The sequence below is a fragment of the Oreochromis aureus genome, linkage group 8 (assembly GCF_013358895.1).
Source record: "Oreochromis aureus strain Israel breed Guangdong linkage group 8, ZZ_aureus, whole genome shotgun sequence".
Classification (NCBI taxonomy): domain Eukaryota; kingdom Metazoa; phylum Chordata; class Actinopteri; order Cichliformes; family Cichlidae; genus Oreochromis; species Oreochromis aureus.
In genome coordinates this window covers 7,108,050-7,123,614 of record NC_052949.1, presented here as the reverse complement: position 1 = coordinate 7,123,614, position 15,565 = coordinate 7,108,050, and the positions used below count along the sequence as shown (strand labels likewise).

General features: G+C 38.2%; 2 protein-coding genes across 2 annotated transcripts; one reads left to right on the top strand and one right to left on the bottom strand.

Moving 5' to 3' along the window:
• Window positions 1–6,669: 6,669 nt before the first annotated feature.
• LOC120441502 (interferon a3-like) lies at window positions 6,670–7,568 on the bottom strand. Its single transcript, XM_039616773.1, has 3 exons — window positions 7,383–7,568; window positions 7,242–7,316; window positions 6,670–6,843 (listed from the first exon to the last, which is right to left on the bottom strand). The coding sequence occupies exons 1-3, from the start codon at window positions 7,566–7,568 to the stop codon at window positions 6,670–6,672; spliced, it is 435 nt and encodes a 144-aa protein (XP_039472707.1).
• Window positions 7,569–10,082: 2,514 nt separating this feature from the next.
• On the top strand, window positions 10,083–11,121 carry LOC120441501 (interferon a3-like). Its single transcript, XM_039616772.1, has 5 exons — window positions 10,083–10,214; window positions 10,317–10,379; window positions 10,538–10,687; window positions 10,786–10,869; window positions 10,977–11,121. The coding sequence occupies exons 1-5, from the start codon at window positions 10,083–10,085 to the stop codon at window positions 11,073–11,075; spliced, it is 528 nt and encodes a 175-aa protein (XP_039472706.1). The 3' UTR covers window positions 11,076–11,121.
• Window positions 11,122–15,565: the final 4,444 nt, after the last annotated feature.

Here is a 15,565-nt window from a genome sequence, read left to right as displayed (position 1 = left end):
CTGTACAATATAAAGCGGCTTGAGGTGACTGTTGTTGTGATTTGGTGCTATATAAATAAAACTGAATTGAATTGAATGAGGCATCAGCGAAGATCCAGGACACGCTCGAGGGATTATAGCTCTCAGCTGACTTGGGAATGCCTTGGTGTTCAGGGAGAGTTGGCCGGCGAGAGGGAGGTCTGGCCTTCTCTGCTTAGACTGCTGCCCAGCGACTCGGCCCTGGATAAGTGGAAGAAGACGGATGGATAGACAGTGTATAAGAAAAAAAATGTAAGATATATTCAAGGAAGCTGGAGAACAACTCACCACTTTAAAAACCAAAGAAAGTCTTTAACATGGTCTTGGTGCTCATACTCACTCCACATGAGGTATCAGAGCTTTTGTGAAGAATCAAACCGGTCTTTTTATATAAATCTGGACAATATTTTTTGATTGCACTCATTAAAAATTAGTGCATAACCCTTATTCTGGATATTTCAGGAACAGAAAAGTCAACATATCTCAGTTTGTGAGATAAGAAAATATTTATTGACTTTAACATATAAAGTAATAAGAAATATGTCTAGTTTATTTCATGGAAAATTTTCAGAAATCTAATAAATAAATAAATAAAAACAATAGTATAAATATTATGAATACAATAAATACATTAAACCAATTAAGAAATACAAATACATTTTAAAAATTTATCCGACAGACAAGTTTTAGTTGGCAGTTCCCAGAGATGTAACCAGGAACGCAGCATTGTCTCAGATGGGCTTGTTATGTTCCTGATCTCCTCCCAGGCTTCAGCACTGTAACCCTACAGACACAACAATATTATCATTATTAAAATACCAGAGGTGTAATATCTGTCATATCGAAATACAGGTTTAGTACAAATAATGCAGACTTACATTGTCCTTTAGGGTTTCATTTGAAAGTCTCTTGAAATCGTCAGCTGTGTCGCTTTTTTGTGATTGTTTTTCTATGCTGATCAAGATTTTGGAAAATTTTTGTCTTCATAATGAGCAAACTGAACATTTTGAAAAATATATTTTACTAAATAAAAGAGTCTATCTTCTTACAAACAAAGTGAATTTATTGTTAATATTACTTTTTATTATCAAAATGGGAAACTTAAGTTCCTTTAACCAGATTTCGATTCCAATTAAACTCAAAAATAACGTCTCAAAAAAACAAAACAAACAAAAAGGGAAAACTCCACAGTGCTTGGAAGTTCACAAAAGAGGAATTAAAGTCTTCTTTAATGGGTTAAAAAAAAGAAAACCCATAATATAAGATGTAACTCTTCTGTCAGTCAATCAGTAAATTGACACAATTAAGACAGTTTATTATATTATATTATATTATATTATATTATATTATATTATATTATATTATATTATATTATATTATATTATATTATATTAATGAATGTATTTATTTATTTTTAATGCCCTAATATGGAAAAACTTTTCAACCATTTTTCAGTTCTTTTACACATGACTCTGTATTTCTGTAGGCATCGTGCTCATGTACTGCATCAGTCTAACTTTTACTTTGTGGTCATTCCACCATGCGTTATTCTTCATATGTATTGAGACAGAGGGCGTTTTAAACACAATCTCAAATATGTCTAAACTGGAGGAGTAATTGTATCATTTACTGACTATATTAATTTCTGTGTGGATAACACCGTACCTACCAAGACTGTACGGTGTTTCTCCAACAACAAACCTTGGATTACCCCAGAAATTAAAGCTGTCCTCAAGCAGAAGAGGAGGGCCTTCAAATCCAAAGACAAAGAAGTTGAAAAGGGTGCAGAAAGAGCTGAGGGGACTGATAAGGAATGGGAAGGACAGCTACAGGCAGAAGATGGAGAACCAGCTTCAGCAAAATAACGTTGGTGAAGTCTGGAGAGGCCTCAGAACCATCTCGGGCCACAAGCATCAGAACTCTCTGCCTGGGAGGGATGTGAGGTGGGCAAATGAACTGAATCATTTCTTCAACAGATTTGATTCAGCCATGAGGCAGTCTTCGACATCGGCTGCAGACTCACCCACCCCCACTGCTGCTGTTCCACCTCTGACACCTCAGACACTTCACACCTCCTCTATTCACCCTGCTCTCTCCTCCCCACCCCCGACAACAGCATCCAATACACACTCAACACAAGGCTCCAGCTTGTCTCTCTCAACCACCCAGGTTAGGAGGGAACTGAGGAGGATTAAAGCCAAGAAGGCAGCGGGCCCAGATGGCATCAGCTCAAGGGTCGTCAGGTCCTGCGCGGACCAACTGTGTGGGGTGATGGAGCGCATCTTCAACCTGAGCCTGAGGCTGGGGAGAGTCCCACAGCTCTGGAAAACCTCCTGTGTTGTACCAGTGCCAAAGACTTCACGCCCCAAGGACCTCAACAGCTACAGGCCGGTGGCTCTGACATCCCACCTGATGAAGACCCTGGAGCGGCTGGTCCTGGCTCAGCTTCGGCACCTGGTGAGCTCATCATTGGACCCACTTCAGTTTGCCTACCAACCTGGCATTGGAGCAGATGATGCCGTCATTCACCTCCTACATCGTTCCCTCGCTCACCTGGAGACCGCTGGGAGCACTGTGAAAATCATGTTCTTTGATTTCTCCAGTGCCTTCAACACTATTCTTCCCTCGGTCCTGAAGGACAAGCTGGAGAACTCAGGAGTGGACCATCACCTCACTACCTGGATTTTGGACTACCTCACCGACCGACCACAGTATGTGAGGACTCAGGGCTGTGTGTCGGACAGGGTCGTCTGCAGCACGGGGGCCCCACAGGGAACGGTTCTGGCTCCATTCCTCTTCACCATCTACACTGCAGACTTCTCCCACAACTTCACCCAGTGCTTCCTGCAGAAGTTCTCTGATGACTCTGCAATAGTCGGCCTCATCACTGATGGGGACGACAAGGAGTACAGAGGACTGACTCTAACTACCTCCAGATCAACGCCAGTAAAACCAAGGAGCTGGTGGTAGACTTCTGCAGGCACAAACATCCTCCACTGCAACCACTGAACATCCAAGGTATGGACATTGAGACTGTGGACAGCTACAGGTACCTTGGTGTTCATCTGAACAACAAACTGGACTGGACTCATAACTCAGACGCCCTCTACAGGAAAGGGCAGAGTAGGCTGTACCTGCTGCGGAGACTCAGGTCGTTTGGAGTGGAGGGCCCACTCCTGAAGACCTTCTATGACTCTGTGGTGGCCTCAGCCATCTTTTATGGTGTGGTCTGCTGGGGCGGCAGCATCTCTGCTGGGGACAGGAAGAGACTGAACAGGCTGATCCGAAGGGCCAGCTCTGTTCTAGGATGCCCTCTAGACCCAGTGGAGGTGGTGAGTGACAGGAGAATGGCGGCTAAGCTGTCATCCCTGTTGGACAACATCTCCCACCCCATGCAGGAGACTGTGACAGCACTGAGCAGCTCCTTCAGCGGCAGGCTGCGGCACCCACGGTGTGGGACGGAGAGATTTCGCAGGTCTTTCCTCCCCACTGCTGTCAGACTCCACAATAAAGACTTTTGCAGCTGATCAAACACACACATCCACACATGTCCAATAAGACTGCTATATGTGCAATTCTTTCTCTGACAAAGTTGTATTTTTGTATTTTCTTACTCAGTTGTATATAGCATTTGCATTCTATTTTATTCTATTGTATATGGTATTTTATTTTATTTTATTGCATTCCAGTGTTTTCTAATTTCTGCTACATAACTTTGCACTTTTGCTGTAACGAAACAAATTTCCCACCTGTGGGACTAATAAAGGTTATCTTATCTTATCTTATCTTATCTTATCTTATCTTATGTCAGTTTTTCATAAAGCACAGTTTGTAAATTAAAAAAAAAGTTTAACAATGTGTCTGTTTTTTATGATCAACTTTATCTGTTATTTCCTTTGTAATTCAGCATAAGCGGTTATTGACTTTTAACTCCTTTCGCCATTTTTCATTGGTTGTACTGTATTTTTTATGTTTCTTATTGTTTGCTTGGTTTTTGTTTAGTAGTTTGTTTGTTTTTTGATGATGATAGCTCATTGGAAATCATCTTGTTGATGGAAAATACTGTTATCATTGGCATTTTTTTTTTTTTAGATACGACTAAAAAAATCCTGCAAACAAATCATTTTTTCTTTCTTTCTTTGTTGTGACAGGTGCTAGTAACAAAGTGCCTAAATATACCATTTAAAATGGGTTCTTTGAATCTTGTGTGTAGACACAACCCTGGTTCACTCCTTGAGTTATTTACTTTTTAATGCTGAATGTCTCAAAGGTCCAATTTCAGTGGCTTAAGAAACAAAAAAAATAATTTTTTCAAGAACTAGAATAAAAAAGCACACAGTGTACAAGGGGGAGGATGTTGGACAGACCTGGCACACCTAAATGTATAGTGAGGGTGTGCTGGGAATGCCTAGGAGAGGCCCCGGTCCGCAAGATCTTCAACTCACACCTCCGGCAGAGTTTACAACCCAGTGGCAGGAGTTCGGGCAGGCCACGGAAAAAGCCTTAGGGACTACCTCGAAGAGATTCTGCCAAACCGTCCGGCAACTCAGGTGAGAAAAGCGATGCTCTACCTGCACTGTGTGTAGTGCAGGTGCACTGAAAAAAAGGGATTGGCCAACTCTTGGATTTACGTAAACATCTTGCGTGTATTTAACATAAGTGCCTCATACTTTAAAGTTAAGTGTAACTATATAGTGTAGAAACTACATGATATGCAGAGAGGCTAGATTAAATTGTTCATATCATGTTCAAGTGAAGTAAGTCAATAACTTTCAGTCTCGTACGCTTTGGATCGTGGTTTCAGGAAGGCATCCATCTCAGTCAAATCGAGCAAATTGGGTGGTTGTTACATTAAAAAAGTCTAACTTGTAATTTAAACACAATAATATCATGTTTCTATAAACGTAATTAAATCATGAAGGATCTGTATGAAATTCAACAACTTAATTTGTTCTTGTTGAGATGACATGATACAATCTAGTAAGAGTGGTTAGTTGCTGAACTCATGAAATTCACAAGATCGCACGAGATGTCAAACTGCAGGAAAATCACTGGAGTTATAAGAGGCAGACAACTATACACACACACCACGTGTATGCTATCGCTATTTATTGTGGTTTAACCTGTCAAGGACAAAACGTATAAAAAATTCTGCATCAAGCCTTGAAATCATAGCTTTCCTGCTTTTGTTAAGTCTGGATTGGTGGCATGGTGGTTAGTGCTGTTGCTTCACAGTAAGAAGATCCTGGGTTCAAATCCACATTCTGGGTAGTTTGCATTGGTTTCTCTCTGGGTATTCTGGTTTCTTCCCACAGTTAAAAGTCATGCAGTTGTTAGAGTTAGGTTAATTGGTGATTCTAAATTACCAGTCAATGTAAGTGCAAATGGTTGTTTGTGATAGACTTATGAGTTGTCCAGGGTGTACCCTGCCTTGTAACCTATTACTTCAGGGTTATTTCCCAGCCCCCCTGCAACCAGGATAAAGATAGGAGGGTGGTAGTTGTTGTACATCCATTCAATTTTTATGGTAACCAGGATCTAGACTTTGTTGAACATTACATAATATGAAGAGAACATGTAGTATTTAAGTGACCAAGTAGTATTGGGGAAAAGTTATTGAATAGTGTTGAAATAAAATGACAAAATTGTGAAGGATTAAAATATTCCAAGAGCTCAACTTACTTCATCTAAACATGTTTCAATCGCGTTTTATGAACACAAAATGCACAGGTTTATTGAATATGAAAAAGTTGTGTTGATTGAACTCAGTTGTTTAAGTTTCTGCCAAAGCAAAATATTTGTGTGCAACCGATGTCCACTATTGAATCAAGTAAATCCAACATGGCCTTTTTTTCAGTGTGCTCATACTCACTCCATATGAGGTATCAGAGCTTTTGTGAAGAATCAAACCAGTCTTTCTATATAATTCTGGACAATGTTTCTAATGTTTGATTGTACTCATTAAAAATAAGTGCATAATAATTATTCTGGATATTTCAGGAATAGAAAAGTCAACATATTTCAATTTGTGAGGTAAGAAAAGATTTATTGACTTTAACATATAAAATAATATGAAATATGTCTAGTTTACTGTATGGAAATTTTTCAGAAATCAAATAAATAAATAAATATACACAAATATTAAAAATAAATAATAGTGTAAATATTATGAATAGAGTAAATAAATTAAACCAATTAAAAAATACAAATACATTTTTAAAAATTTATCCGACAGACAAGTTTTATTGGGCAGTTTCCAGAGTTTCAACCAGGAACGCACATTGTCTCAGATGGGCTTGTGTTATGTTCCTGATCTCCTCCCAGGCTTCAGCACTGTAACCCTACAGACACAACAATATTATTATTATTAAAACACCAGAGGTGTAATATCTCTCACATCGAAATATAGGTTTAGTAAAAATAATGCAGACTTACATTGTCCTTTAGGGTTTCATTTGAGAGTCTCTTGAAATGCGTCAGCTGTGTCGTATTGCTGTGGCTTCCAACCTAAATAAACCACAAGGAAAGAGCAAAATATATTTGAATACATCATTCGCCACTTTAACTTATTCACATTTGTCTGAGACTGATATATAATATATATAATAGAGACTGAATTCATTGTAAAATTAAAAAATGCCATATCAGTGTTCATTGTAATGAAAGTGAGTTTACACAGGAGTGAAGCTTCTCAGCCTGTTTGTTGACTATATTGAGAAAGTTCTCCACTGTGTTCTCCTCCCATGGTGCAGAGCTGCGATTCTTCTCAAACAGGTCAAACACCTCCTTCAGAATCTGAACTACGAAAGCCAGTTTATCCTCATCCTGGGAGAAGAAGAAGAAGAAGAAGAAGAGATCACTATGGGAATACTTGTTCAAAACTTCAAGATGGATGTCTGAATAGTCAAAGAACAAGAATCCACACAGCTATGAAAAATTTTCCAGAGACTGGAAAGCTTTGTTTGCACAATAACAAATGTTTGAAAAAAAGGTTGTTGTGTTTTGTCGTTGAATTATACATTTTTATACACAGGAGTTTTGACAGAGTCGTGATAAGAGACAACTCCCTTGGCTCTGTGGGAGAGAATCCCTACGACCCTTTTAATAGCTATAGTCTATATATAGGTAAAGACAAACTTTTGTAGATTTGCCATCACGACACTTTCAGTTCTTTCATTACAAAAAAAGAAACAACTTTATGTAAAAAGTTGGGGATGACTTACTGTTGCGTTGGACGTCTGTTGATACAGTTGATTAGGGAACGTCACGTTGTGCTCAATTTTAGTGGTGTTAGTAATCTGCATCACACACAAAACGCACACACATCACATGCATGAAACTAATCAAACTATTTAAATCAATACCATATTAAACATTATGCAAAGAAGTGCACTCACCATCATATGAAGTCGACCTAAAGCTATTTTGTTGTGCAGACTGAATTGACTCATGTTGTTGTCTGGATGTTTTACAATCCATTTGCAACTTAGCGAGGAGCCCGTACTGTACATCCCGAGAAACAGGCAAGCGATGAAAATCCTGCTGATCATTTTTGAAAAATGTAGAAATTTCCTTAGTGTGAAGCAAACTCTCAGGTCTCCTGGTGTTCTGATGGAGCAAACCTCCAGCGCTTCATTTATAGCAGAGTGCAAGAATTTCATTTTCTAATCAACTAGAAAGTAAAAAAAAAACAAAACAAAACAAAAAGATTTATAACATAATTTTCATTTTGTTTATGCGAAATTCTTTCTTACATTATTTTATATTGGAAAGTTGAAGGTTGGAGATTTACAGTAATGTTTTGCAGGCAGTATTCACCTTCTTTGCGGGTAGCAAGGCATTAATGGAAGTTTTGACTGAGTGTTTGATTGTTGAGTGATATATCACCTAGGACGTATGTCAAGTGACTGTATGTGGCATTAGGCCTGGATTGCTTTGGGTGCATTTACTGTATGAGAAGATTGTATTTTATTTTATTTTTTCTACAGTATTTACAACATAGTTTTTGGGTTTTTTTGGTTTTTTATAACATAGTTTTTAAGTATTTATTTTTGTGAATGTTGCATTGATCAGAGACATCTCTCAATTTCATTGTACTTGTGGCAATGACAATAAAGAATATTCTATTCTATTCTATTCTAAAAAAAAAAAAAAAAAAAAGTTAAAAAATGAAAACAGCCAACGTCGAACACAGTTTTTCGTCACTCATGATCAAATAGAATGAAAGCGGATGTGTACCAAACGTCATTGACGCACCTTACGCACGTTTGCTTTCAGTTTCAAGTAGGGTTGAATAAAGAAGAGAAGAAAAGAGTATAGAGTGATTTAAGTTTGTTTTTTCAGGTTCTGAAATAAATAAAAAGCCAAATATAGCCTACTGGTCATATAAGTTGCAGTGTGTTATGAAAAGTCTTGAAAAGCAGGGCAGGAGCTGTGAACGGAGAACAGAAAGTCTTGTGGCGTCTACAACAATATGTAACAGAGCACTAAGGTGTCAAATAAAATGACAAAGAGATAAATGTATAATGTATTTATTCCATCAATTAAACATACATTTCCCATTCATTCCCAGACAGGACTTAAAACATATTTTACTAACATTCCAGCTGCACATGAGACCCATCAAACCAAAGGTGCGAGCAAATAACACTACACTGCAAACCGTCACACCCAGTTTAGAGACACTGCAATCCATTTGCAACAGTCCATTTACCAGTGGGCACGCACTGCAAACAGTTCTGGTCTCAGCACAGCTGGGAATCAGCGATATGCGTGACCTGCAGTCTGGATTTATAAAAGGGAAGTGGCACAAATAAATAAACGGAAAGATAAAAATAAAAACGAGAGAGGTTAGTCCGCCCTTCATTCATAACAGTCTTTACGGCTGGACGGACTAACCAAAAGAAATTACAAATCAACCAAAAAGAAAAAATTAACTGCAGAGGCATCACAACAACAGAATATCGATCGCGCGCAGTCGATCTAGAGCTTGAACACCATTAAAACTTCACACGAACAACATACCCACTCGCACCAGAGTGAGTTAATTGTCTCTGGAACTTCCCACAGAAGAGCGCTGACCTCACCTCACACACCTACTACCTGTTCAAAGTTCCTCTGCCAATCACACGGCGGAAGCCAGCAAACTGCCAGGTGACACTTGTTACAAATAGAAACTCTACGCCGCCTATAGGTGATACTCGTAAATTACAGCTTCCACTTTGGGTATTTGTTTTCTCTTTACCGAGGAAAATGAAAGCGGCTGCCACGTGGGTGAAGAATGGGCGCAGGTATGGATGAGCAGGTGTATTTACCTTGGTTCATTGCATCATTGCATCATTTCATGTGGCCTGCATTTAGCTTTTTTAGCAGTTTGTTTATTATTAAACAGCTTGCACTTCTGCTGTACTTGTAAATCAGTTGTGATGTATTTGTGTTGGCCTCATGTGACCAATAGTGGAGGGCAAACCAGGAGTCTTCATCTGCTCCGATTCTGAATGAGTCTGAAATAAAAATAATTGAAAAAGGCCCTCCTCAGCAAAACAAAACAAACAAACAAACAAACAAGAAAAGCAATCCAGCACCTGTAGTACTTGCAATGACGTTATCGTTAACATATGTCTGACCTGTGATCTGATCAGTTTTGTTTCGTCACCTATTCATGCTTGTGGGTCCACTCTCTGCCTGCCACATGCCCGTTTCTTGACATAATAGACTTAAATGTCCTCAAAGCAGCATTAATATCCCTGTAACACGTTAACTGTTTAGTATCAAAAGGTAAACCTATACACGTTATGGTTACAAATAAAATCATCAGTCGTGAGTTGTGTTTGTCGTCATGTTTCTTAGGTGTTCAAATGGATGTGTATCTCCAGGAATCCTCATAATGATGTCAACTAACTTTTAACCCTTATAACTTCGGATATCTTATCCACCTGCGGGTTTCCCAGGTATATAGAAAATGAAATATTTTCGCTCTGCTATAAATGCGGCGCTGCAGGTCTGCTCCATCAGAACACCGGGAGACATTTGCTTCATACAAAGGAAGTTTATACCTTTTAAAAATGCTGAACAGGATTCTCGTTGCTTGCCTGTTTCTTGCTCTGTCCACTGAAGGCTCCTCGCTAAGCTGCAGATGGATGGATCATAAATTCAGACAGCACAACGAAGAAACTCTGAATCTACTTGATACCATGGTGAGTGTTTTAATATTTTAATATTAGTTGATTCGTTATTTAAATAGTTTTAGAATTATTTCACTTTAGCATCTGATGACTAAAACACTCAATGTGTTTCAGGCTAAAAACGTCACTAACACCACTGAAGTGGAGGTCACCGTGGCCTCCCTAATCACCTGTACCGCCAGGTTTCAAATCATCAGTAAGTGAACCTCAGCTTTTGAATATTGAAAAAAAAAAGATAATTTTCTCTTATGACAGGTTACTTGTGTCTTTTAAATCTACTCTTATTATTATTAAAGCATTTCTAAAGTGGTCTGTGTTTGATCTTCTTCTTCCAGGCTGAGGATAAACTGGTTTTCACAGTTCAGGTTCTGGAGGAGGTGGCTGTCCTGTTTGAGGAGGATCACAGCTCTGCATCATGGGAGGACAGCACAGTGAGGAACTTTCTCAATATTGTCAACAAACAGGCTGAAGAGCTTCACTCCTGTGTAAGTTCACTTTCAGTTAGGTTTTTAGTACATATGAATATGATACTTTAAATGACATGACATATTCTTAATTGTCATTTTGCTTGTAATTAAATTAGATTGGGAGCCACGGTCACAAGAGGAAAACCACAAAGCTGCACATGTATTTTAAGAGACTCTCACATCATATCTTAAAGGAAATGGTAAGATCACATCATTCTCATTAATTTGGGGTTTAGATCATTCTTAAGATAAATAGATGGAATAACTTATTTCAGTAATAATAATACTAATATTGGTATTTCTGTAGGGTCACAGTGCTGAAGCCTGGGAGGTGATCAGGAAGGAAACCAAAGCCCATCTAATGAGAGCAGAACAGCTGGCTTCATCTCTGCACACTGCCCACTAAAACCTGTCTGTTGTCATGTCTGTGATGACGGTTGTGTTCTTCTAATTGCTTGTCTATTTATTTTATTTATTTATTTATTTACTTGGTTGTTTGTATATTTATTTTTGTTTTGATTGTTTATGCTGATCAAGATTTTGTAAAAATTTTGTCTTCATAATGAGCAAAATGAACATTTTTTTAAAATATATTTTTATTAAATAAACGAGTCTATCTTTGTACAAACAAAGTGAATTTATTGTTTATATTACATTTTTATTATCAAAATGGGGAGCTTGTAAGTTCCTTTAACCAGATTATGATTGCAATTAGAAGATGATCATTTAGCCTGGAGAAATAGTTTGTTGCTTTATAAGAAAGCCCTCCGTAAAGCCAGAACATCTTACTATTCGTCACTGATTAAAGAAAATCAGAACAACCCTAAGTTACTCTTCAGCACTGTAGCCAGGCTGACAAAAGTCAGAGCACTGTTGAGCCAACCATCCCTTTAACATTAACAAGTAATGACTTCATGAACATCTTCACAAATAAAATTTTAATCACTAGAGAAAAATTACCAAGAATCGTCTCACAGACGTAATATTATCTACAGCTACTTTAAATACCATTGATATTCATTTAGACTCTTTTCTCCAATCGATCTTTCTGAGTTAACTTCAATAATTACGTCCTCCAAACCATCAACGTGTATTTTAGACCCCATTCCTACAAAACTGTTTAAAGAATTACTGCCATTAATTAATGCTTCAATCTTAAATCTGATCAACCTATCTCTAATAATCGGCATGTATGTATCACAGGCCTTCAAGCTGGCTGTAGTTAAACCTTTACTTAAAAAGCCATTTCTAGACCCATCAGTCTTAGCTAATTATAGGCCAATCTCCAACCTTCCTTTCATTTCAAAGATTCCTGAAAGAGTAGTTGTCAAACAGCTAACAGATCATCTGCAGAGGAATGGCTTATTTGAAGACTTTCAGTCAGGTTTCAGAGCTCATCACAGCACAGAAACAGCTTTAGTGAAGGTTACAAATGATCTTCTTACAGCCTCTGTCAGTTTTGGCCGGCGGTCATAGGTTCCTTCCAATAATATGACGCGAGACTGGAATAAAATATATCCATGGACTGGCACTTTATTAAAGAAGGCACATGTTAACAGCACAAACACCAACAACTAAAACAAAATGGCTTCCTTTTATACTCTACCTATTCAGGTGAGCATCCGGACGAGCCCAAGTATGGGGATTAGCTAATCAAAATGAAAACATAACCCTCCACACAAACAAACATACAATAACATTAGAGCACAAAACAAACATATACATATTTCCAACACGCACTATAAACAAATCAATAACTCAAGCTTCAACCATTACTATCTAAATTAAAACCATTCTTAACCATACTCCCCTAACCTGGCACACTGGTCTGCTCCAGGAGCTCTTAAGCAGGTGATTGAGCTGCTTTCACTCTTTTACGCCACATCCTGCAAGAAGCAACCAGGATAGGTGAGTACTTTTCCAAATTCTCTTTTCACATATGTTTAGGTTATCGACAAATGATTAAATGTAAGCAGCTCTAACTTCGGCTCTTTTCTGACACAGGTAGGATGGCCAGTCCTAGTGATGGGTAGATGAGGCCTCGTGAAGCGTTTCAGCACATTCCCCAAACTGTATTGATACTGTGTCGACACAGTGTTGCTGTTTTGCTCCATACTGACACCTGCTGGACCTTAAATATCATTGCAGGCAACTTACTTGAGACTCACAACAGACACTGATTCAATGACCTAGTCATACTTGTACACTGTAAGGTATTGTACTTTCCATGGAATCATTTTATATCTTTTACATTTCAAATATTGTAGACATCTATAAAATATATTGTGAATGACACTAAGTGAAAATTAAAATGAAAGTATTGTGAATGTAATATTACCCATGATTTGACTCAGTTTATTATAAAATTCTATTTAGAAAAATAAGTTTATCCAATGTCTTTGCATTCAGTCTATTGCGTTTTTTTGACACCATTTCCCCAGCTTTGGAAAACTCACGGGCACAGATGAAGCTGGGGTACACAAACTGTAAAGCCAGGTGGAAAAGGTTCTGATAAGATGTCTTCCAGTTCCCCCAGTACCTTAAAGGATCCTCTGATCTTGGAATGTTTCTCTTCAACACTCTCCACAATACTAAGGGGTTGGCAGTCCTTTATAATAAAATTCAGGACTGCCTGGTCCAGAACAGTCTTCCTAGATGCTTGATTTCAAAATAATAAAACACATATTAATTAAAAAAAAATGATGATAAAGCTGTTCAGTGTCAATATAGGCCTACCAGTGTTCATTCTCAGTGTGTTTGTCTCCTCATTTTCATGTTTGGCTCTGTAATGCCTAAACATTGAGGAGGTGCTTTTGTTTGTGTAAGAAATGCAGAACAGATGCGACATTTAACCTGCATGAAATGAAATAAATAATTTACACTTCAACTCACATTGCTGTTTTTCTTATTCTGATAGATTACACTGAAACAAAAACAGACAAACTATTACCTTATTTGCAGTTAAAAGATCAAAATGATCCCACACAGCAGAAACATTTCTTTTTCTTTCGGGCTGCATTTTGTTATGGAGAGATGTGTATTTATTTTTTTTTTTTTTTGTGGTGACTCATTCCGTTAGCAGATGCGGATGCGGTACCTTTTAAACACAGTTTGGCGCGTTGGCAATGAGCGATACAGCAGCTGTATCGATCACGTGACTTTTTCTTAAAGCGACGCACGCACCGATACAGGCTTCGCTAGGTGAGCTTGATACAAGCGTCGGTGCGTCAGTGTTGCTGGACCCATCACTAGCCAGTCCCCTTGACTCTTCTCATTTACAAGCTGTCAATTTAATCCTACATCAAGTAAACCTAATAAAGAATTCATAAGAACTAATGTGTGATTTCTTTATTATACTTTTTAATTCCCAATCAATTAATAAAAATACAAACAAGATAATAGAACCCCAGGTCTCCATTATAGCCTCTGACAGTGGACTCGTCTCTGTGCTTGTCCTGCTAGACCTCAGTGCAGCGTTCGATACTGTTGACCATAATATTCTATTAGAGCACGCTGTAGGTATTACAGGTACTGCGCTGCAGTGGGTTGTAGACTTGTAGTCAAGACCGCCTAATCCGAGACCAAGACAAGACCAAGACCAGAGGGTATCAAGACCAAGACAAAGACCAAGACCAGAGGGTATCAAGACCAAGACAAGACCAAGACCAAGACCAAGTTGAGACGAGACCAAGACCGAGACCGAGACGAGACCAAGACCAAAACCAAGACCGAGACAAAAAAAGTCTTTAAACTGCAGCCAGATGCTGCTTGGTTTACGGGTGTCAGGCATATTTATGTGTTTTGCTTTTGCACAGCCCTCCTCACCGCTGTCTACTGTCTCACTCACTTACTGAGAGGACAGACGCACGCTCCACTTGACTGTCGCGTCTCTCACCCTCTCTGTTTTCACATAATGATATTATCCTATATCCTCGCATGTGATTGGCAACAATATGGAGGATTGGAGCATAACTGAGCCACTGTGTGAGAGCTGAGCATAAAGGAAATTAAGTGAGGGTAGAAATGACTGAAAGATTATTAGGCTCTGTTTTGAGTTTTGTTCAAAAAAGAATGACTTCATATAGGAAAAAAAATAAATATCACATATGCAGGACACCTTAAACTAGTTTTTTAATTAAGCAGCAAGGCAGAACAAAGTCGGGCCTGTATCAAGACACAGGGACTAAACCCCAATTCAACCAGACCCAGAACTAATCCAGAATTAAAACAGGACTACAACAGTTCAAAATCAGGACTACTTAGGACTTAACCAAGACGGAACCAGAATCAGAACTAGATGATAGTAGCACTGAAAATCATCATAGACCTGCACTACACTTATTTTTTTAATTCTACCAAAGTACACTATTTAGATTCTGAAAAGTTTATATAATTATTTAGCCTTGTTGTGCAAACAAGCCTGCATAACTTAATAAATATAGAATTTGAAAAGTAACAAATGGTATCTAAAAGAAACAGGTACTAGATACATGTTCTGATGAGTTTTGGCAAACAACCATTTGACTGACATGTGTGTCTCACCTGCTCTTGTTCCACCTCTGTTCTGCCCTCATTCTCTGCTCTCTCTCCCTCTCTGCTCCTCTCTCTCCCTCTTTGTGCTGACAATCAAGCCAAACACCAACATCATCAAATATACAGTGGAAACCAGATATTTACATACTCTTCAGATAAAAACACAAACACTTTTTTAATTGTAACATCAAATCAGACTAAATGTTTATTTTTTAGATTGATAAATATAAAAACATATTTGTTAACTTTAAGAGTAAAGAGAAAAACTATATGTATTTCTTAATTGCAAATGGCACCAAATTGTATTCAAAATTGAGCCACACTTCTGGAGCTCCACAATTCTGTTCCTGGTGTTTTGGTTGA

Coding starts and splice junctions, on each gene's coding strand:
- LOC120441501 (XM_039616772.1), top strand. CDS start 10,083: ATGCTGAACAGGATTCTCGTTGCTTGCCTGTTTCTTGCTCTGTCCACT. Junction 10,380..10,537: donor CCTCCCTAATCACCTGTACC/GCCAGGTTTCAA, acceptor TTCTTCTTCCAG/GCTGAGGATAAACTGGTTTT. Junction 10,688..10,785: donor CTGAAGAGCTTCACTCCTGT/GTAAGTTCACTT, acceptor TAATTAAATTAG/ATTGGGAGCCACGGTCACAA.
- LOC120441502 (XM_039616773.1), bottom strand. CDS start 7,568: ATGATCAGCAGGATTTTCATCGCTTGCCTGTTTCTCGGGATGTACAGT. Junction 7,317..7,382: donor TTTGCATAATGTTTAATATG/GTATTGATTTAA, acceptor TGTGTGATGCAG/ATTACTAACACCACTAAAAT. Junction 6,844..7,241: donor AACAGACGTCCAACGCAACA/GTAAGTCATCCC, acceptor TTCTTCTCCCAG/GATGAGGATAAACTGGCTTT.